Raw genomic sequence first — 22,488 nt, 5'->3', positions numbered from 1 at the left:
ATTAGAAATATTTGTTTTCCTATGTTATTAAAGATTTTTTTAGAAAGTCACTTGAGTTATTTGGATGCTGAAAAATGAATGGCTAGAATCTAAGAAATTCTGTGTTTGTGTTACCTGTGGGTTTTATTTAAATACAGCTAGATAGCTCAAAAAATACTTAACTTTCTCCTGGATATTGATGTCTTTCATCTGTGTCAAACTGATGAATGGAATGGTATCAGCCCATCATGGAAGGCAGAGAGGAGCACTATCATCTGCACTGTTCCTGAAATTCTTAGGGTAATGCATCGGTCTTCCTGTATTACAGTTGCTGTATTTCAAGCAGCACTCGGTGTTATATAATCCCTAAACAGTTCAAAACCAGCAAAAAGTTGTTTCTTTTACTGTTTCTGCCCATAGTGAGTGGTGGTCTCAATTTACAGCAGACCCTGGATTAAGGTATTTCCAGCAGCAGGTCAGCTGAGACCCTTTGAGTCATGAAGGAGAATGGTAATTCAGGCCAGGTGGTGAACAGGGTGCCTAGGACCTCCTGATAAAGCAAGGGGGCAGATGGAATAGGGCTCTGGAATTGTTCTCCTGCTGAATGCACCAGATTAATCTTGCTATTTTTGGGGGGGGGGGGGGGGTCTAATTTATTCTTTCACTTGTTTTTTAGTTGCTTACACAGAGACTGCTTTTGTGCTTTGACTATTCTGTTGCAAGGCTGGGTTTAGTCAGATACTTTTTTTTTTTTTTTTCTCTCCCCTTGGGCAATATCTAAACTCATTGTGGCTTCTGTTTATGGAGATGTTTCCAAGCTGATGACAGTTTATATATTCTGTAATATTATTGGTCTCGTGACTGCTTGCATGAAGATCACCAGAGAAGGGAGAGCTATAGAAATATCTCTTTCTGATGGAAAGTAAAGTATATTTTTTTATCGTTAGCTTGTTAAGGAAACTTTGAGCTTGTGGAAGGTGACTGGTTGCACATGTTCGCTTATTGCTTAGGAGAAGAGAGTGCCAGTGTGGCTTCTGTCTGTTTGTAGTATCTGCATATCCCGGTTTGACCTGAGAGAGCCGGTGCTGAGTCTCAGAGACTTTCCTCTTGCTCCCTATTTAGTCTGTGCCTTATTAGTTGGGTTTGTCAGCAAGTTTTATCTTTTTTGTGTTCATTTGCCTTCCACTGGGAGAAAGGAAAGGGGTGTATATGGGAGGCTGCTCCAAGTCCTGTTTTGATTCTTATACCTGAGCTGCAGTGCTTGTTTATTGTTGGTCTCTCATATGTAAGTGAATGCACTTTTTGTTTAAACCATACAGTTACTTACTTACATTGCATGTTGTCTGACCGTATGGTTCATACAAGCAGAACACAGCTGTTCAAGTAAGCATTGTTTTCCTCTAATGGGCTTTTAATTTGACATGACTGCGACTCTACAGGAGGTGGAGTTAGACCCCCTCAGCTTATACCCTGTGTTCTTAGCCAGAGGAAGCAACTCCTGATACTGGGACCAGAACGTATCGGATGACCAAGCCACCTGTGGATGCAGCTTTCTCCTTTCTCTATACTGAAGTTTTCTCTTGAGACTTCAACTTGTATATCTACAGTGTGAAAGACTTGAGCAAGTGTGTACTTGTCTGATGACTGTCATACCTGGTGAAAATGTATAAACTTTTACCCATAGGTTTAGTGTGATAGTCTAGTGAAGGTGTGGAAAAAATGCATTTCCTCTTAAAGCTGTCTTGCTAGCTGTATGGTAGCAGGGTTTCATTGTGAACCTGTTCTTATTTTGCTCTGTATGGGATCCTTTTTTTGTTTGTTTGTTTGTTTGTTGCCATCCATGCTCTCAACTTTGTGTTTACATCATACTGTTAAGCGTATTTGGTATGATTGTAATCCTGCTTCCCTAGTTTATGTCAGAGACGCATAGGCACTCCGTGATTGCTTGGCACGCATGTCAGCGGTGGCTGCTGCGCTGCAGGAACACGGTGACTTAAGCCTCCGTGCTGCATCAGCCAGCTCAGGACGTGCTCGTGTGTCATGTTATGTGATCAGACAGTCATCTCCCCCTGCAGTCTGGTGCTCCGTCCACCTCTGGAATCCTTCTCAGAACAGAGTAACTGCTTCCTGACAAAGATGACAAGTAAAACCTCCACCGATTGACGTGTTCCCAAACCCCCACGATAAGATGCAGCTAGCTGTTACTCCCGGCCTGTTGAAAACCAAGGGTATACCGCTGTTTTGTCCTATCTGCCTGGCAGGGCTGGCTGTTTCTATTTGTGGCTCCAGATAAGAGCTGATAAAAAAACAAAGAGCTGAAAATGGTGTGGCCTGTCCCCCAGAAGGTGAGCTCTGCCGGCCTCCCGATAGGCAAGGAATCTCAGGCAGTCAGCAGCTGACTCGGGGCTGGAGTTAACAGGGGAATGATGGACAGGGGAGGGATAAGAGACGTTTAGGAGTGCAGCTCCAGGAGCACTATTCAGAGGAGCTGTCTTTGGCTGTTTTATAACAAAGTCACTTTTCTTGCTAAGGAATTACACTGTTGTGCGTTACAAATGCAAGTTTAATTGGATTCTGCATTATCTCCAGTTGTAATAAATAAGTTGTAATATCTGTTTTAGCAGGAGGACACTACTCTTACCGTACCAAATAGTTAATGGTTAGCAGGCAATGGAAGCAGCAGGCTGAGAGGAGGGAGGGTTAGAAGAGGCTGGGGGGAGAACAGACTGAGTTGGAGACCTCATTGGGTTTGCTTTTTGTCTTTAATAGGCGTTAACATTATGGCTTTAACATAAAGAATGAATTAATAGCTTATAAAGAAGTAAAAAGTTTTTCTTGTAAAGCATCTATGTACATGAACAACTTTTCTGGAAAAACTAAGACTCTTCAGTGCAATGTCTGTTACATATGTAAATGTGTGTGGGATCAGGCCCTAAATTACAATGTGCACGAGCAGAGATTTTAATATCTCGAATTAAATTGTGATCTGATACAAATGATAATTTTCTATCATTGTCAGTTGATTATAGTTCATTTTGCCCTATTGCATGTACTAGGAGAGGAAACTTTGAGGCTAGCAAAATTGCTATAATAAGACTTTATTATTAAGCCTGTGATTCATCATCTGGGTTAGAGGGAAACGCTGGTTTCAATACAGTGTATTGCTTAACAGAACAAGCTTTAAGCTTTCATAGTAACAATGTAACAGTTCACATAGCTGGATTTTGGTACATGTAGAGATAGGTTGCATTATCTTAACAAGGTAATGTAGTATTTGCAGTAGGAGTATTTCAAATAGTAGACAGTGTCCCTGTTCTCGATGTCGAGTATAAATTGGAAAACATATTAGCTTTCATATGGTAGCCTAAAATAAAAAAAAAAAAATTGTTGTAAATAAGCAATCTTGCCGTGAGAATATGCATGGTGTCTTAAAGTTTTCTAGTCCTCACTATGTGGCATAAATGTCTGTAATTTGATTAGGCTATGCCAGGTGGAAATGTTTCACTGTGTATGAATGTTTTATATGCTATAGCAATATTGGATACCAAAAGGCAATTACCAGTTAATATTCTTGCTAATTATAAGGCAAAGCCAAGTCTTGGCATACTACATTCCACATGCTACAAACCACAAACCCAGAGTATCCCACAGAGAAGAAACTTTTAGCTTCTATTAAAACATTGTTATAAATCAGCATAAAGCAGTTTCTTAATTATGGAACAAATGTGCTAATTTTCCTCTTTAGAGTTAGATGTCTTTCAAGCTCATTTAGGAAAGCCCACATCAATACGTACTTCCAGAATCCTATGTGTGGTGTGTTTAGGTTCCAGGCATGGGTCTGTTTCTTTTAGGTGATGACATTTGCAAGGCTACATCATCTGTAGTTCAGTGAGCTTGACAGGGAAGCAGGAGGGTTCCTAAGTTTAGATTTTGGGATGCTCTGTAATCTTTGACTTTGAACTGGATCTTCCTCCCTTGAAGGACTGGGAAGAAGTCAGGGTCATGTAAGCAGACACTGTATCAACAGGCTGGAATGTGTTTTAAATCATTAGTTCTTTGACCTTTGATCTGTCATCAGATTCCTTCAGTGGCAGCGGGAGGAGGCTGCAAACTGGCAGCTGGGTAGTTAGTGCTATTTATAGTTTGGTGTCCGTGGATGGAAAGTTTAAATATGAGGACCTTCTTGTAGTAGATATCCAGTGCAGTGTTTGAAAAGATCTCTTCATTTCCACAAATACTTCTGAAACAGACTGATCTGTGGACACGGTAGCATAACTGGTGGACAGAACGTGCTCCTTCCTGAGCATCGGGAAATTATACGAGGTCCCTTGAAGCTCGAATCACTGAACCAAAGACCCTTCTTTATATAAAAGCTCTCCAAGCTTGTAATTCTCTTTCAGTACGTCATGGTTCTGCTTGCCAGCTTGTGAACTCCCCTTTTCAGCTTGGTTATTGAAACAGCCTTTAACATTTTTAAGTCTTTTGATTTTTCTCAAGAGTGTTTGTGTTTTCATTTTTTTTCCTAAACCTGAGTGTCTTGGCTTTCATTGAAAGAAAAGGGCATTTCTAGTCATTAAAATATAAAACATTGGAAAATATGAATCTGAAATTCTCTAACAGCAGAATACAAATAAAAAGGACAGAAATGTTAACAATATCCTGGTTTGGATGGTCAGGACTTCGGACATCTGACTCAAGATCTTGAAGGATTATAATTCTGGATCCATTGTCCATGGTAGAAAGTCCCATGGAAGGGAATGAGGAAGAGTAAGTTGAGATTTTAAGGGTGAAAATGAAAGAGAAGTACTTGTTGCTGAAGAGATTAGTACACAAATCAGATGAAAAAGCGAAACGGGGGGCACGCTGTAACCTGTGTGCATAAGGAGACCTAACGGGGGACAGCGAGAACATGCTTAAGGGCAGCAAATCAGGTTTGAACAGTTCAGAAAATCTGGGGAACAATGGGATTCTGCCGTTCCTGGGAAGCTAACGGAGGTTAAAATTTCTCCCATGACAGGAAATGGGATTCAGATGTCAATCCATGCTTGATATGAAAGCAAGCCTCAGTTCCAGCTGTGAGAGTAACTGCCATTTCTGTATTTGCATATCTTAGCTGCTGTGTCTTGCAGCCTGTTCTTTTTCTTGTAGTGATTCTTATTGGTATTTCACTTCAGGTTTGGGTAAGGGCCTGGGAAGTTTGCTCTAAGATAAGGTTGTTTTGCAGAAAGCCAGCCTAACCCTCCTGTAACCCATACTCAGCAGGGAGGGTTCTGTCTCATTAGTGGCGGTAGCCTTTGGGATGGCAACGGGCTGTTTCAGGGGTGCAGCAGATTTTAAACTCTATCCGACCCCTTGGCAGTGAAAGCCACCAGTCATCCTCAATACTTGTGGAAAACGGTCTGCGTAAGAATTCCTGAGGATCCCTTGCTCCCTGCTGAAGAGGCACGGTGGGTGAGGTGACTGTGGGCTTTGACAGGAGGGCTCAAACTATACCCATAGTTCTACCTCACACTGTTCTCCCATCCTCTGACCCTTTCCTGCCCTTCTACTTGCTTTCAATAGCAATGTTCTATTTTATTTGGGGCTTCTTTTCATATAAAACACTGAATTGATAATTTTTGCTTTAGATGTTGACAGGAAAAAAATCCCAAGCAGTTTCATCCCATTCTAAAGTGGATCCTTGTTTTGCTCTTGGGGATTTAGTGCTATTAATGGCGATTGGTTGACAGGGATCTTAGTTTAGTTGGGTCTGAGGTCACTTTCAGTGACCAAACATTTGACAGGAAATGAAATTAATTACACTGCTTGGCTGATGTTGATGAATGAATGCTGACAGATGCCATGTCAAATTTTAACAAGCTACTGGATCCCTTTGAAAGTAGAGGGTCAGCAGGATGCTTTACAGGTGCTTGATGAGTGGGACAGAGCATCCTTATGAGAATATGAAAAGTTGCTTGGGTTTGTCGTCAATGTATCCTTCATTTGCCTGGCTTGTTTCATAAGTCCATGGATGAGGTAGATTTGGTTTTGTTCTATTCTTACATCCTTGGTTTGCATACTTATAAACCTTTTAGAGAGATCTCTCATCTAGATAGGTGTAGCCAAGTTATCCCAGGCTAAACTTTGACATTTTTCCACTGATTGCATTTTCTTCAAGGTTCATTTCCCACAGACCTGTAAATGACTTTGATCTCCACCTAGTGCTTAGTTTAATGTGAAAGGTGTTTTAAATGGTTGAATGATTCTTGCCATTGTTTCCATCCGCGTGCACAAAACATTGATATTTCAGTGGGGAAGCTGTCACATTGCTACATTATATATGGCTGTTGTTTGCTTGCTGTTGAGCTCAGGTACTAGCTATTGTCTCTTAGATTGCTAGAAAGACTGAAATATATGCATGTCAGGTGCAGACAGGAATGTTTCCCCTATGAAGTATTGTTCATATCTCCAGTGTTAAGTTGAAAACCAAAGAACGCTGACCTCGTAGGACTAAAAGCAGTGCCGTGGTGTTGACTGGGAAGTCGATTAAGTTAAAACTCTGAGCTCATTTGAAACTCAGTCATCACTAGTGGTTTGAGTTGAGTGAATGCTTGCATTAAATGCTTAGGGGTTTCACTCAAGTACCCCACTGAGAATTACTTGTGTCATAATGACAGTGGCACTCAGTCGGCATGCAGGCAGGGTGTTTGAAATGGGGGGTCAAGGTTCTTCAAGGGAAGAGAAGGGCCTGGCTGGAGGCTAGAGGATGCATCTCATGGGGATCCAGATCAATTTAGGGGAAGAGGAGAGGCATGCAGTTTGCTCAGGAGGTATTTTAGCTGCTAAACCTTTCTTCCAGCTGGTGACTAGGTAACGAAGCAGATCTTAACATCACCCGTATTTGTTCCATGTATATAAAGCTCTTTTGACTTCCCAGGGTTGTTTCTAAAGTCTATCTGTTGAAATGAGAAAAGATTCCAGAACCACTGGGAATGCTGGACACAGTTCCGGATGGCTTGGATCAAAATGCATTTCTCATCGGTGTATGGCAAAAAAAATTTCCAGGGACAGGAGTGTGACAAACAGTTATCAGGATCTCTGTTACAGCTTTTGCAACAAGCTGTATGCAGTTTCTTAATGGTGCCTTGTAATCTTTGCAATAGTAAGGCTGCAGCATGGCTTCTGAGACGTACCATTCTCATGTAGTCTTCTGATGATACTTGGACGTATGTTTGTTCTTTAAATAACTTAAGGAACTGAAGGTTATGCCATCAATTAAGAGGAATAAAACAAAGGCAGAGAAAGACTTAGTTCACTTGAAATGTGGAAACTTTAAACTTTTAATAAGAACATGAACCTTGCTTTCATCAATACAGGATTTGTTAAGCCCTCTCTTAGGCAAGAAAACAGAAACAGATTTTTCCTGTGTATTTGTTTAGATGTAGATGATAAACTGAAACATTGCCAAATTCCTTTCTACCTTCAAACAAGAAATCCATTATGTCAGAAGAAATAGATGTTGTATGAATATTTCCCGACTTGAGAACAGCACCATTATTCTATGAAGCTTAGAAATACAAGAAAGAAATAAAACCCCAACAGGAAATTGAATTTGCACCTTATTTAATGCATGGTGACAAAGCAGATCATTAGACTTTTCTTAATGAATAGCATTCACTTCTGCAAACTGAGAGACCAAGCTCACAGAGTCTGCTTGTGTGGTTTTGTTTCTTCCGTGTTGAAACCATTTTTACTTAACATCAGCATGGAGTTATTTTACTAAGGGCCTGGTTTTTCAGCTCTTGCTGACAATAACCCTATGGAAATCCTACATAATGCTCAGTAGGATCAAATCCTACTTCCATTCACTTTGAAAAAATCTGATCTCTTCATTTTCATCATCCCCATTAAAGCTTGGAAGTGACTCAGCTTAAGAATGATCCGAGTCCCTTGGAGATCACAGGCAATTGGATTGCTCTTGAGCAGCTACCTTTTGTCGTAACAGCCCAGGCTTGCATACACAGACCCTGTAGCTTTGAGAGCTGACAGCAGCACTGACGGTATCTCCCATCTTTTTGTGCTCCAAGGATGCAAAATCATAGCTCCAGAGAGTAGTTCAAGAGAGAAAAAGCTTGTAGGTCTGTGTTTTCCATACAGTGTGAGGCAGGACTGTATTCCAGCTTATTCCATTCACAAGAGAGGTAGGATGGTCTGTCCGGAATATGGAATCCTTTGATGTACAGGCTCTGAGAAAAAGAAAAGGCTGAGTTCCTCCAGAAGCTGTTGAAGATAATGGGGGTTTTTTTTGTTTGGTTTTGGTTTTTTTCCGTCTTCTTTTTTTGTCTCTATGATACCTCAGGGAACAGAAATGCTCCCCAGTGTCTCCTGTTTCAGAAGGGGGGTTCTGGTGGTCATGTAAAACAGTATTTCTTCATATCAAGCAGGAAGGGTTCTCGGGGGAAGTGTTGTTCTCCTGTAGAACTACTTCCATGTCATGGATGTTTACAGGATATCTCTTGCTTTTTGCCTTCTCAAGCATGATCATAGAATCATTAAGGTTGGAAAAGACCTCTGCGATCATCGAGTCCAACTGTTAACCTAACTGCCAGGTCCACCTCTAAACCATGTCCCTAAAATGTGAAATGATTTGTGCATCGCTATTGGCTCCACTAATTAATTCTTTTGAAGATGTTTTTCCCATCAGCGTAGGAAAAAACAAAAGAACATTATTTGATGTTTCCTATTAACTGTCATCATTTTGGTATTTGTTTTTCTTTGATGACGTGGTATTTGTATCACAGCAATTGCCTAGATCACACTATTGGGTTTTATTGTACGTATGTAGCAATCACAGCTGGTTTCTCTTCATTGCCTTTGCTGTTTGTGGCATGAACGATGCTGGGCAGATGGTCTTTAATAAAAACAATTACAATTGGTCCATCTTTTCTGTGGTATTTCTACAGCAGTCATAAATATGTGTGCTAAGGCCATATGTTTAAGCTTGAGGGGATTTGTTGTCAGAACCATGACTTCTGCGCAGTTGCAAAAAGGAAAAGAAAAAAAAAAAAGCTGTGTAATTCCCTTCGTTGTTTGTACACCACATTGTACACCAAGGGTGGATACAGTCATGTTCATCCTTTCTGATTTGATCTCTGACTCAAAGTGAAAGCAGCCTGCTGGAACAGCATTTTTCCAACCATGGGTGTTAACAGTCTGGGTGACCCTTGTTTCGCCTATGTAGCTTAAAGCTGTGATTAGTGATGGGAACACATGTGCTAAATTGTCTGCAAAAATCCGTTGTAATGTGGGGTTGCCAGGACTTGTCTTTAATTCTTGCAGATTGGTGTATGCTCTTCCTGCTGTGAGTACGCCAAAGATGATGAATCTGTTGGTGGTTCACATCATGAGCAGTTCTGCTTGTGCCTGAATTCATGACTTGCCAGTATGAGAGAATTTAACTCATTCTGAGTTATTGACAAAAAGGAGATTGGATAGAAAGGAGACTTCATAAAGAAAAGGGCAGTAGAGGGAGGTTCTTTTTAATAATAGTAATTACTGTCTTTAAAAGACTTGCCAAATAATTTTATCCCCCATTTTCATTGCTAGGCTTGAATTCCCGTGGCCACGCAAAAGGGATATAGCTTAAGAATTGTGAGTGCATGAACCCTTTCATTCAAAGTCTGTAGTGTTTTTTGCAAGCAGTGATCTGCCACAGACCTCTGAATGATACATTGAAGCTGGATTTTCCAAAGAAGCTAGAACAGAGGTAGCAATGAAAGTTAGTTTTGATCATCCTACCTTATTAGACCTGTTGCCTAGGCAGGTAAAGAGAGCCATAATGACTAAACAGGTTTTTCAAAAGGTGATTCATTGGTAGAACTGGGGACCATAGCAAAGAGCCAAAGAGTTCATATATGCAGCTTCTGAGGCAGATCCAGCAGCGTGCTGAGTGCCTTCAGCTTGAAGCTGAAATTATGTATAGACTTGGACATTAAAGCTACAAGCTAAATTACAAACTAAAGGTGGCTAGGAAGAAACTTTTGCCTAGATGCGTGAGTACTCCATAGCTGTTTATGAAATTCAGCAGCTTCTGAAGCATCTAGCATTAACCACTCCATGACCATACTCCAGTTCAGACTTTTAGATCCTGTGGTTACACTGTATGAATACCAAAGTAATCCCTAACAACTTTCAGGCATTAAAGTAGAATTCCAGTTACTCCATGATCTAGTTGTAAAGATCCACCAAAGGTAACTTAGAAAAGCAAACCTATTGTAAGTAGGCTTAGGTTTCGCCTCGGGACCTCCAGTGGAAAATGCCTAGACAGTCCCCAACTCAGGAGGAGTCTAAGGTGAAGTGTTGATGTCGTGTAGAGGTCACAGTATTTTCTGCCTAATGGTTATATGATATTGTACTGTTACTTTGAAAAGAATATTTTAAACAAAAAGGAGATCAGCAGAAAAAAAATGGAAGAATGAAAGAGGTTTTTTCTGGAGGTGTACCTGAAAACCAGCTTAGAGCGTTTTGCAGCATTATAATAGAGCCTTAACAATAGATCTCTAATTCTTCTAAGTCACTGATAATTGAGTTTTGGCTGCTTGTGGATTTAATGCCACCATGAAATGTAATTTGTTTGCACATGAAATATTAACACTGTTCCACGGAGAAATGTGAAACCGAAAGAATGCTAGCACTGATACTGCTTCAATTCTGAGTTGCATTTTGGTGCATTCTGTTTATTGTTATTCTATTAATTATTGTTACAGTACCACTCATTAGACCTCTGAGGCTTGGCAACAGGCAAACACAGAGAATTTGCAATCCCTGCTCCAAGCACCTTGCAATTTTAATTTTCAAGGCAGGTAGCTAATAGGATGTTAGCCCATTATAACAGGGGAGAGAACAAATGTGCATAACTTTGTGCTTGGAATTTGTGGCAGAGAGATTAATTGAACCCAGTTTCCCCCAATAATCTTTATGTATTTCATATTTTAGTTTTTCAAGGACTCTGCAACTGCAAGGACTTAGAATGCTGCTTATTTATTTCCCCTTAATAATCAGAATTTCTGATATTTGATATTTCTGATATTTGATCTGAATGTACTTGAATGTTATGAAGAGGCATGAGTTGGAATTGCTTGCAGAGTAAGAGTTAAGCTAGCATCCTAGACCACTGTGAAGAGTAGCTTCTCTTACTGAATTACACAGATATAGCAACATACAGAGGAGCAGTAGGAGTGGGTGAAACCAAAATGCCTGGGAGCTGCCATATGTATATTTGCTTAAGAATTCATCTAGCAGCTCCTATTTGTGCTTTCTTCCTGAAGTGAATAAAGAGAACTTTTAAAAGCTCACATGAAGCAAGTACTATTTTTGGTGCTGCTGTGGGACATTAAATAGGTAGGTTCGAGTCCTTTGTTCAACTCAAGCTACAGGAAGCGTGAAATTCAGTCTCCCATCTCCCATGGCACTTGTATCTTCATAGGAGTTGGCTGTTTTGGGATGGATTGCTTTCTGTCTCCTGTGTTGACCAGAAATGCCAATGTAGCACTATGAATATTTTCTTAAAGCAAAACAGGCACCTAGTTGTGATGTGTTTTTTGTTTGGGTGAATAAGCATTTAACAGTGAAAAACTGCCAAGTCACAGAATTCCTTGACTGGTCCTTCAGTCTTCTACTGATACAATTATTTTTCCCAAGAAAGTTGTACATGGCCACAAGTCTGTATCCAAATATTAGAGTTGTTTATCTAATCCATGAAGTACAGGGAGTATAGTATGTGAAAGATTAACACAAGACCAATGCAGACTAGGCACTCACAGGTAATAGTTCTTGGGACATTAATTTTTTTGGAATACAGGTGGGGAATACTCCTTGTTCCTATTTGCTTTATTCAGTATCCAATATACTGTTGTATAGTTTGGCTGCATGTATCATGAAGTGTATATAGTGGAGATGTGTTTAGATTTTTAATGCTCGATTGTCTCTTCCCTGCAGCTTTCTCCCAGTATTTATGTCTAAATTAATACTGTAAAATCAACCTGAACATTTCAAAGATCATACTTAGTAAAAAAAGTATTAATGCAGTGATGGTGGAACAGCTCAGTGTTATCTGGGGACTGGAAAAGTTTATCTAAACTATACAACATTTCTAAAATATTCGTTGTTTCAAAAAGGCACAGCACCTTGAAAGCTTCTTAAAATAAAGCACGTGCTTGCAGGAAAAATGTAAGCTAGTGCATAAAATAGTAAAATCTGTCCTATTTATGGAATTGTATCTTTTCTTCTGCTCACCTGCAGTCCCAGAAGTGAAAGCAAGATTGCATTGGTATAAATAACTCTGATAACATGATTAACTGAATGACTGGAGGTAACTGAGGTCTTGGCAAGGACCAAGTACATGCAAGTTATGATTACATGGATTCCTCCAAGGAAGGTCTTTATTACAAGCTCTCTTGTAGCCAGAGAATACCAACCATCTCCTGGGATGTCAAGGCATGTAGTGACAGGAGGAGAAAGCAAAAATCTGATAGAAGGGAGCAAGACCACCAGGGTCATCTCATTTGTCGGCAGCATAGACTGTTGCTGACATCCTTAGTAGGTATATTTTTTCAATCTATCTGTGTGGTTTTTTTCTTCCAGTGTGTGGCTGTGACTTGGCACAAGGAGGCTTTTTCATTAAGAATGGGGAGTATCTTTGCACCTTGGATTACCAGCGCATGTATGGTACCCGCTGCAACGGTTGTGGAGAATTCGTGGAAGGAGAAGTTGTGACAGCTCTGGGAAAAACTTACCATCCAAGCTGCTTTGCCTGTACCGTTTGCAAGTAAGTTATCCCTTTCAACTAACACGGCATGAACCCAGTACAAGGAAAACGGGGAGAAAGGTATCACCGTGAGACACAAGTCTCAAGACATATTTCTCTGTGGGAAGCATTTGGTTGGAAAAGATCTGCTGCAAGTCTGACTTTGAGGGTCTCCAAAATACCACTCATTTATTTGGGGGACACAGCTTCTCTGTTACATACAGTTCCCTGTTCTCGGGAGGTTACTCTCACATATGAAAGAATTTAATATCAGGCTTATATGTTGAGATGATGGACATGGGTTGAGTTGCATTCAGATGATCAGCTCAGCTTTATGGGAGAAATAAAGCAAAATTCTGGGTACTACAACAGAGAAGTCATTTAGGCTATAAGAACAGTTAAACAATTGAAAAGGTACTGGAGACTCATTTTCACATCATGTAAGAACGCATGGCTTTGAGACAACTGTGATCCCCATCTTCTTCCCAAATACTATATCTTGTCCCCAATAAGAGAACCAGTCTTCATTTCTCCAGGGAATAAAAAGAAGTTAGCTAAGGCTGTGTGGATGGGACAAAAGGTGGCATGTTTAACTTGTATTTTTGTTTAAACTTTTATGAAGATATCAATTCATAATTTAGGAGACTGCTGGCCAAATCTCCCACATGATCTCATAGCAGTTCTATACTTGAAAATCTCAGCTGAGCTTTATAGCCTAAACTCAACCCAAAGACCCTATGCATAGTGTTCTCTATTAGCTGGCTCTAGGCACTGAGACTGTGCTAGAATTTAGAATTTAGGCTGTCTTAACATATAGCTTATTGCTACGGTTATCAGCATAGTATTTTGGATACACTAGGGGAAATAAAGCTTCTGTAGGTTTTTTTTTTATAGTAGTGGCACATTTTTATAGTAGTAAAAATAATCTTCTAGACATAAAGTGAAACTAAAGTGGTATGGTGCCATCATGATTCTACAGAAAGCCAACAGTCTTATGTGTATACTTACGATTTACTAAGCTGGAATTAAGATGGCCATCAGGTTGTTCATTTCTGCAGTTCTGAGCCCTGCAAGTAAAACAAAACTTTTCTTAAATCAGTTTCACTGTAATGCCTGAGGGACACATAAGAAGCATCAGATAGAGATGTAGGTAGATTTCATAGAGAGTGAGGACCCAAAAGGCAGGGCCTGTTCCTTTGTGTTCTTGGAGGGAAATAGGGCAGTGGAGTTCTCCAGAAATCAGAATCTGACAGCAGTCAAATTGTCTGAAACTTAATGCAGGAAGATGACATGAACGAGAAAGGCAAGAATCAGCATTTTGAGACAGTACCTTGTTGGACATATCAGCATATGATGCGTCTGGGTATTAGTGTGGCAGACTTGCCAGGTGCTACCCTAATCTTTCATAGCTATCTCTGATGAGTAGTTTAAGTACTTTGTCCTATAGCCTGGTACATTTTTCAAGACTTTTTCTATTGAAAGTATTTTGATTGTTTTTCCATTTGGTTTTACTGGTGTCTGAATTTACTGCATGTTGATAATCATGTGATGTGTGTGTTTCAGATTTATTTCCCAAGGACAGTGTGAAAGTAGATGATAGAATATGAAACATGACATCAGTTTTCTGTACACTGACTTGCATCAATCTTTTTATGTTGAATGAACAAAAGATGAGTCCTCGGAATAGATTAATGAAATGCAGTATTGCTGCTGATTTATTTATGGCCCACTTGGGAATGGCAGTGGAAAGGAAACTAGAACAGTGCCGTAAACGTTTTGTGGAAACAAGTGGGTGTTCCCTTGTTAAGCACAGTTTTAGAGCAAGGTGTGGGGTAGTGGGGTCTGTACTCAGCAGCTAAAGTTCATTTTAGTGAAATGCTCATACAAAATGTTGTTCATCCTCTGGTTTATATACCAAATAAGAGATAACAGCAATGTCAACTTCTGCCCAGTGCATATTCTTAACATTCTGTTGGGTTCAGCAAATAATCTCAAATTTCCATAGCGCATTCAGCCTTTACCTTTCTCCTAACACCATCTGCACATGTAACAATTACAGTGGTGGTTCTGTAATGTAGATACCTATTTTAAGTCTCTAGGAGAATGAATGTGAATAACATTTCATTGTTTTGCCAACAGCTACATCTACTGTAATATAGTCATATATTTCATTGCTGGATACAGATGAAATTAGTGTATTTATGAGTGACTAGCTCCACATTCCTTCACTAGCCTCAAGACCAATTCTGATTCTTCCTTTGAGTTCTCTTCTGTACTATTTGCTATCCACAACATCATGCTGAGACCATCATAAATGTAGCTGTTGTGTCTAAGCAGATTTCACTGTCGGCTACTCTTTAGATAAAGTATGTTTGATAACTTTTTAAAACCAAAGTACAAGGCATGTCTAACCTCTGCTCTGCTTGCATCCACGGATTGGATTGCTTCCAGTCCCTGGCTTTGCCAAGGCCACATTGCAGAAACTGTTTGGCCTGAGTTTCTGTAAAATATTGATTGCACTGAGGGAAGGCAGCAAACTCGAGGCATAGGGAACAAAGGAAAATTTCTGGCATAATCTTTGCTAAAATACATTTTTCTGTTTAACTCTCCAGGCGTCCATTTCCACCAGGCGATCGAGTTACCTTTAATGGAAGGGACTGTCTCTGTCAGATGTGTGCTCAGCCAATGTCCTCCAGTCCTAAAGAATTGTCTGCCTCAAGCAGTAAGTATGCCATCTTCTTTCTGAAGCCTCTCACTTTCTCAGGCTCATCATCATTTGGTTGAAACTAATTTAATGCAATCTTTTGGGGTTTTTAATTTTTTTTCACCTTTAGAAATTTGAGCTATCTCTGGGAACCATCTTTTTTTTCTTTCTTTTTTCCCCCTTCATTAAAAGCGTCTGGTACTACAGGTCGGAAGAGACACTTACACATTTCAATATGAACAAATGACTTTTCCCCAATGACTGGTTTTTTAAAAGGGCTGATTTTTCTTTTATAGGCATAGGAAAAGTATCTAATTGATGAAATCTGAGGTTTCAGAGTTGATAGATTCCATTTTTTTATGTATAATTGCACAGGTTTAAGTATTCAAAAGAGGAAAAAGTCAGAGGAAATTAATTTTCTTCTACTATTTAACACTTTAATTAAATTATCCTTTTAAAGGAGTATCGCTAGGATTATGTTTCCAGTAGACTGATACCACAATGATACCGTGATCAGAACCTCAAGAAACCATTGCAAAAAAGAGAGAAAGCAAGCTAAGGGGGAAAGAGAGAGAATGAAGAAAGTTTGGGAGGGAAATTAACTTGGTTTACTGTTGGATTTTAATGCTTTTAAAAGATAATTTGTAAATTACTGAGATTAATCTTTGGCTCTGGTAGTTAGTTTTTAAAATCTTTGGGGATTTCTGATTCTTTCTCGGACTGCTGGATTGTACTCAGCACTCTAATCTGTCATGTCTTACCCAGTATAGTTTTATAATTCAAAATTGCTGTAGATTTCCTTGTGACATTACATAGTTTTCCACCAGTGTTGGTTTCCTTCAGGGAGACACTGTGTATTTTGTACTGGTACTTGGCTTTGAGATCCTAGGATTATAAAGTGCAATGTGAAGGCAAAGTTGGATAATGTTTGTGCTCAGTGGATGAGTCAAGTAAATCTCGGGTTATCTGATTTGCCTGACAACATGTAATCAGACACTTAGTCAAGTGGAAAGTGGGAGACTTTTTTTGTCGTCAGGCCTTTCTGTCTGTTAAGTGATACTTTTCCACTATAACTGTAGATTTGGAGCTGAAAATGCACAGGCCTAATTAGTTAAGGGAGAATTTAGGAACCTGAAAAAAGCCTTGCAAGACTTACAGTCCAACATAGAAATGTATGAGGTACTTCAGGCACCCAGACAATCCTTCTGAGACAAAGGAATGATGTGGAAATTGTATTTGAATTACTGATATTTAGGAGACAGAATTGGCAAGGAACTGCAAGGCATAGGGACCTTGGACAGTACTGACGTTCTTTTTCTAAGCATGTCAGAGCACTGGTTCCCAGATGACTGGTGTTTAATGACAGAAGTATCTGGATCACACTACATCTGGTTCTCAAAAAGTGGCGCGCTTGTCCAGCAGCGTGGCCGCTTCCCGAGTACGTGACTCCAGGGGCCAGAATGCCCCCTAGCAAATGATGGGATAAAGGTGTCTGATAGTGAGCAAGCAAAAGAGCTGGAGAGTCACTTCCTCATAGCCATAGTCTCCGATTGAATTGCTTCTTGAGTTCCACACTGAAGTCATAGGTAGCAAGGATTATAAAACAATCTTTCCTGCTACTTGTGATGAGATTTATTACTTTTTTTTTAAATCAGAATTGGGTCCTGCTGGGCAAACTGCCTTACCAATACATGCAACAAGAGAGCTCCTGCTTCTAACAGTTTAGAGTGTACTGCTTCGAAATCTGCTAGTACCTGCCACTGTGCATCTTTTTCTTTTATGAAGAAAGACTTGTAGGGAGATACAGTACAGAGTTTCTGGTCATTTTAGAGCAAAACTCTCCAAAACAGAGAAATAAAAGTGAGACCAGCATGTGTTTATCAGTTCAGAAAAACTCAATTAAAAGAATACTAATGAAGCATCCTCTGTCTTCAAAGATATGCCAGCTGCTGCTTTAGCTTTGTGCAAAAGTTGACTTAAATACAGAGAATTCTTTCTTGCTGGCACCGAAGAGTAAATTTTAATTAGCGTAAGCTGTTCGAGATTGCTTCCACGTCTCTTCTGCTGGCTGAATCAGACACATCAATTTTTTCTAATGCTATGCCCTTTTTTTTAAGGGATGTTTTTTTTAATGCAAGTTCTTTTAGAAGAGAATCTCATTCACACTATGCACCTATTTTATATCCTATATTGCTGTCAGTTTCCCCTGGTTACTTCCAAGTAGATTACTAGAGGAGGCTTTCCTTAAAACAAAGTTGGAAGTGAGGAAATTCAATACACTGAAAGTGTATCAGGTTTGATTGGTTTATGTAATGTAAAAGGAAGCCTTCTGTTCACTAGAATGTCTGTGTTAATGTTGACCTGCTGTTTTCTGATGTCTGTTACTTCACATAAAGGAAAGGCTTATTGGCAGCTTTTCTTGGATGATTTCAAGGAAAATCAAATGCTGCTAAATCCAGGGGTTAACATCTTGAATAACATGAACCTGAATATTATTACACTCTTTTATAGTGCACACCGATGAAAATCAGAAGGAAAAATACTGACTAATTAATTTTCTTTTTTTTTTTTTGTTTAATATTAGTTGGTTTCATGGTACTTATTTACCTTAATTGTATTAATAATACATTTCTTTCACTGCACATATATTACCTGGAAGAATTATAGCTATTTTCTTGAAGAACCATTTCAGTGACTCCTTTTTTATTCTGATTTTCTAAGGCAGTCTTTTTCAGTATACAGATACTATCGAGTAGTCACAATTCATAATTTAGTCAACTCTGTTCCTTTAGGCACTGCGAGATGTACACAGTGCACTAGCTTTGGGATTCTCATTCATTCATTTCATTCAGCAGGAAATCTAATACCAAATACCTATAAATAGCTTTGCAGACAAATGAAATGGGTGGTGTTCTTTTTTTGTTACTGTTTTATTTCATATGACAGTTTGATAAATGAGATGGGATCTGTAAAGCAAAGTAACTGGGACAGATGTAGAGCAGCACAGAAGCAGGGGACAGCTAGACAACACTGACTGGAAGTGTGATGTTGATGGCTTGGATAGTTCAGGGTTTTCAAGAATCTGCTGAAGATGGGAAGTTATTTTCTTTGGGTCCCAATAAAGGAGTCATATAAGTAATGTATCCCGGTAATTACTGTTTATATTTTAAACAATGTCGACGTTTTGTACACAACATCATGATTGCCTAGTTTGTATTATATTAAGCTCTTTCTACTTGTATTCTAGCTACATGCTACACACCTGTGTTTGTTATGGTCCATATTGTCCCTCCAGAGAAGCAATTGTGCAGGCATCTATTATTTCTAAATTTTAGGCAAGACTGCAGCTTGTGTGCTTAGCTGTTTGGTGATGGATGCCCGGCTTCCCCACCCTCCCCCTTCCCTCCCATTTTACCTTCTTTTAATTAAAATCTCCTGTATTGTATCTCTGTTCCATATATGACAGCTTCATTTCACTGTCCCTCAGCATTTTTTATCGCATATTCAGTGCACTGTTTTTGAAGGTCACCTTTAAAAATCTGCAAATTATATGGGCTTTTTCCTACTTTCATGCTGTAATTTAGAGTGAAAAAGAGTCAAAGCCAAAGTCAAACTTTTGAAGTTGTTGTTACTGTTTTATATTTTTTGGCAATTCATGGTTTCTCGTTTCCGTGTTGTCAGAGGAGTGATTATCTAGTGCTTACTTCCCTTGGACCTGGGAATTCTGAGTGTCGCTTTCTGATTTTTTTTCATACATGTTTTATGTATCAGGGTAGGTACTTTACTAGTATGTTGTGGTTATAAGCAAATTGAAGATGTTATGGTGCTTAGATGATGCAGTCCTAAGTACTGTACTGCTGCCTGAGTCTTACCTATTGATGCTAAAGTCATAAAAAATAGAAAATTTGTGTGGTTTTAACTTGTGTAAGGAGAAGTTCAAGAACCTAAAGTCTGCCTAAATCCTTCTTTGTCATCCATGTTAGGGTTAGGTACCTTTGAAAGAGTAGCGTGAGCTTTATAAATACGTCTTTCCAGCATCTCAAAGTATTTTATTCCCCTAGTGGCCAAGTGAGTAGTGACTGAGGGTACACACTCTGGATTTCTGTTCGCATTAGTGTGCGAAGCAGAGGCAAGTAGATCGGCCACATTAACAGGCTTACCTTCTTTGATACTTCTCCATTAGGGCATCTTATCAGTGAATTCTCACAAGGCAGCTGGTAAGTGAACTGATGCGGACAGTTGAACCTAAAAATCCCTAGTTTAATCAGACCTTCATTTTTAAAAAGTACCGCGCTGGCTTGCGTTTCTTCTTGAACGCACGAGAGAGGTGAAAAGTACAGCTGAAAGCAGAGCAGCCATAGAGAGATGCCCCACACTAGGGGCAGGCACGTGAGGCGGTGCCAGCAGTCTGTGCTGGCAGAACTCGAACCAGCGGTCTTCTGGCTCAGGGATCATCTTTGAAATTCTGAAGAGACGACGTGTCTTTGAACACAGTTTAATACATTTCCCTCTTCCCCAAACAGAGATTTTTTTTTTTTTCCCTTAGGCATTCCACTTCACTATTTCCACAATAAAGCACTTCAGTAATAAGAATGTTATGTTATTTCTCTACCTGACATTGAGCCCTTTCTTTGTTGGTTCCTTCTCTGGGTGCTGGTAAGGAAGTTTTAGTTATTTCTGATTACCTTTTTGCTGAAAGTTTGGATCAGTTTAGTGATGTGCATGAACTAATTAAGAAATTGCATTTCAAATGAAAAGTAGGCTTTCTAGATGGATAGGAAAACCCTCCCTATCCAAAAGAAACTGAAGCATTACAATCACCTAGCAAGAGTTTTCATTTGAAAAATCCATCTTCTTTTAAAATGACAGAGACTTTCACAGCTTCCTCTTCTTCAGTGAAATAGATATTTGTGTCCTATGTAAGCAGAGATACCCAGTGATGATACTGTATGGAAAGAAGCATGGGGAAGATATGTTGACTCCCCTTTCTTTGTAACAGTCTCTCCTGTGAGTAAAGAGTATTACAGTACATCCAAGAGGTGGACCGGAGTTTTCAAAATGGCCAGTGTTACATGTGCATAAATAATTGTTGGTGCAGCTGTTCCCCGGCCAGCCGGCGTCCACGTGGAGATTTCACAATACTGTTTTGCATGTTTGTCCTTGTCTGTTTTGCACATTATGTTCTGGTTCAAAGAATGTAAGTTCTCTGGGACAAATGCTTTCATGCCTATCAGTACAGAGCCTAACGGAGTTGGATCCTGGCTCACAACTGGGGATCTTAGCTCTATTGTGGTATAAAGAATAAGCTTAATGCTTAATGAACTTGTGGGAGAAAGATATCTTTGTTAATTATTCAATAGCCTTATCTCTTCAAATAAGATGCAGTAAAGCTCCCAGTAAATATCTGAAACTTCCAACAAGGTTTCTGGTAATGCTGAAGTAGCGCAGAGCCACCATACCTTACCTATTGAAGAAAAAGGTGAGCAGGAAAAGATGGGGATCATCTTTTTGCCTCACTGCCCTGAAAGTGGATGGGGAAGTGAGGTTGTTTTTGAAACAAGGAAACATCAGAATGGAGAAGAAGCAAATTTGCTTTGCAATCCTCCTTTAAAGACTCTCTAATTCTTAATGCAGTTTTATGTTTGGGACATAGCTGTCTTTTCATTAAATAAAGATATAGGTGATGGTTGCCAGTATTCAGAAATAATGTCTGAGCTGATTTGTAGGCATCGCAAACTTCTCCATTAGAAGTTAGCTGAGTGGATAAAATGGATGCAAAATTCCTTTTAATCTTAGTTGTTGTGAAAAGTTTACAGCTAGGATTTGTGACTGTTTAGCCACATTTGACTCAGTTTTCATTATTTTGTTCTTTATCCTTCTTCCCTGAGCTGTCTGAAAACTTCAAGTCCATAGGGAAGACACAAAAAGTGAAGGGGAAGAGTTGGCTGGCTATTTGTAAGCAATGTGTCTGCAGTGATTTTTGGCTTTAAAGGGTATTAAGCGACATCCAACACATGATTTTGAGCTCATTCTTAGGAAATACCCTACAATTTCACGCTGTGTGTCAAAGCGGCATAGTATATATAGGTATTGTACAAATACTTGGCACAGATGTGGATAGGCCTTAGTGTAAGACAGAGCCCAGTTTTGCCTTAAGGGTTACACACTCACAATATCCATAAACTTCAGTGAATCCACTGGGGAACTTAGATGGGCTCAACAATTCTGGTTTTGAACATGAATTTTTAAAATGTAATTTTTAAAATCCTGTCCATAATTTTGAACCTTAAGGGTTTAATATTTTTTGTGTGCTATAACACAAAGATTTTCTTGTTTCATAATTCCTGGCTTATCTGCTAAGGATACAGAAACACTCACGTATCTCTGTGCATTCAAGCCTGCATACCTATGTTTAGGTACTGGAGATTTAGTTGAGGATTTGGGAGACTTGACAGAAGGGGCTCATGTAGTCCTATACCTCTTTTTTTTTTTTTTTTTTTTTTATTTACCATAGAATAAAGACACACAGACGTCATTATGGATTGATTTCAAACACTGATTTAACTCACTGATTTTAATCATGGTTTACCTAAGAACGCAGGAAAGCTTGATTAAAATAATTGATTGTAACCTTGTTTTACATTCAGATTTTTAATTATAAAAGGCTAATTGATAAGCATGAGGATATTCCATATCTGTATATATTTACTTAAACTAATATAGCTCTGCATAAATTCATCATATTCTTTAACATCTATATTTTTCCCTAATGACTGTTTTTGCTCATGATTTGTGTTAAGCTCTATTTGAATTGAAATTGAAATTTAATTAGAATGCATAAAATAGCATTGTGGATTTTTTAAATTTCAGAAACTACCTGAAATCTGCTAGACACATGAAGAAAGTAAATACATTAAAATATATTTTAATTTTGGAGCTGCTGATTTGTTGAGGGTCTGTAGCTTATAAAACTATTTACTTTGGATCACCATGTTCTTAAAGATTTTAAAAGTGGCAGATC

General features: G+C 39.1%; 1 protein-coding gene across 4 annotated transcripts in view; it reads left to right on the top strand.

Annotated features, from left to right (window-relative positions):
- Positions 1-22,488, top strand: part of ABLIM1 (actin binding LIM protein 1) — a 213,305-nt gene that overhangs the window by 100,356 nt on the left and 90,461 nt on the right. For all 4 annotated transcript variants that reach the window (XM_087766571.1, XM_087766570.1, XM_087766568.1 and 1 more), the window contains exons 3-4: positions 12,601-12,784; positions 15,376-15,485. In XM_087766571.1, the coding sequence (XP_087622697.1) occupies positions 12,601-12,784; positions 15,376-15,485 (294 nt within the window). The remainder of the gene's footprint in view (positions 1-12,600; positions 12,785-15,375; positions 15,486-22,488) is intronic.

The sequence above is a fragment of the Nipponia nippon genome, unplaced genomic scaffold (assembly GCF_047370975.1).
Source record: "Nipponia nippon isolate SJK-2023a ecotype South Korea unplaced genomic scaffold, ASM4737097v1 scaffold_3, whole genome shotgun sequence".
NCBI lineage: Eukaryota > Metazoa > Chordata > Aves > Pelecaniformes > Threskiornithidae > Nipponia > Nipponia nippon.
The sequence above is the reverse complement of the archived record's forward strand: the minus strand, read 5'-3'. Positions and strand labels throughout refer to the sequence as shown.